This window comes from Chelonoidis abingdonii, chromosome 26 (genome assembly GCF_003597395.2).
Source record: "Chelonoidis abingdonii isolate Lonesome George chromosome 26, CheloAbing_2.0, whole genome shotgun sequence".
In the NCBI taxonomy this organism is placed as follows: Eukaryota; Metazoa; Chordata; order Testudines; family Testudinidae; genus Chelonoidis; species Chelonoidis abingdonii.
Genome location: NC_133794.1, coordinates 13,003,541 through 13,004,532, shown reverse-complemented (window position 1 = coordinate 13,004,532; position 992 = coordinate 13,003,541). Strand labels below are relative to the sequence as shown.

General features: G+C 59.7%; 1 protein-coding gene across 1 annotated transcript in view; it reads right to left on the bottom strand.

Annotated features, from left to right (window-relative positions):
* Positions 1 to 546, bottom strand: part of LOC116828494 (nuclear receptor subfamily 1 group D member 1-like) — a 29,411-nt gene extending 28,865 nt beyond the window's left edge. Inside the window, exon 1 of the mRNA XM_032786786.2 lies at positions 107 to 546. Within this exon, the coding sequence (XP_032642677.1) occupies positions 107 to 122 (16 nt within the window). The 5' untranslated portion in view covers positions 123 to 546. The remainder of the gene's footprint in view (positions 1 to 106) is intronic.
* Between the last annotated feature and the right edge of the window lie 446 nt (positions 547 to 992).

Below are 992 nucleotides of genomic sequence, written 5' to 3'. Positions count from 1 at the left end.
CCCCCACCCCCACCCCCACCCCCAGTGCCAAACAAATCCCGGCTCCCTACGGCAATCCATGCCCGTGATGCTTAAGAGTTTGCAGATCAGAAAGCTGTTCTCTTACCAGGACTGTTATCCATGGTGATCTCTGTCTTGCTTGTCCTTAATTTCACCCTTTCGGAGAGGCAGGCAGGAGTGTCAGGGGCTGTGGGGGTGAGGGGTTGTCTTTGGCCCCCCAGCTTTCTCCTCTGCTGTTCCTTCGGGTGTATTCACTCCTGAGCCGCTAGCTGCCCAAATGCCTTTAGATTCCAGAAGGCAGCCCCGGTGACGATTGCCGCTTCCACGTGCTTCTAATTGGGGCTGCTAAGGTTGGCGATTTCTCTGTATCTATGTGGGTGAGGGTTGCTTGTTCACTCAGGGATTAGCAAGCGCTTGTTTCCTAGCCAGGAGGGGAGCGGAGGAGTCGGGCACTGGCATGCCTTCGCAGACGGCTCATGTGTTGACTGCATGTGACACAGCCTGAGCCATGCCCCACTGACACACATTTCAGACAAGGAGAAAGGGGTGAGCTCAGCTATGCGGAGCACATGGGTAAGGGGCGGAGCTGGGGGCGAGTAAACATGTCTCCCCGGAGTGCGGAGTGAGCTCACACTGCAGCACACCCCGCGCCAGGCTCGCGAGCCGGCCTTGTTGGCACAGGCCCAGCTGGGGCACGGAGAGGCGGCCTTTCTGCAGCCTGGGTCACCTCCCATGTCCCCTGGCTTCCCCCTCCTGGGGCAGGTTTGGCGGAGGAAGTCAGGGGTGACTAGATTTCAAAAGGAAGGATCGGCTTAGCCTGGCACAGGTTGGGGAGGGTCCCGGCCAGCCCTGCCTCCGGCACAGAACTTCTGGGTGAGCCGGAGGGAAAACTTGACTGAAGGACACCACGGGAGGGCGAATCTTCGCGACCCCGGGGTGAACCGAATCCAGCCCTGCCAGCTAGGCCGCTCCTGGCCTGTGGTTAATTACCT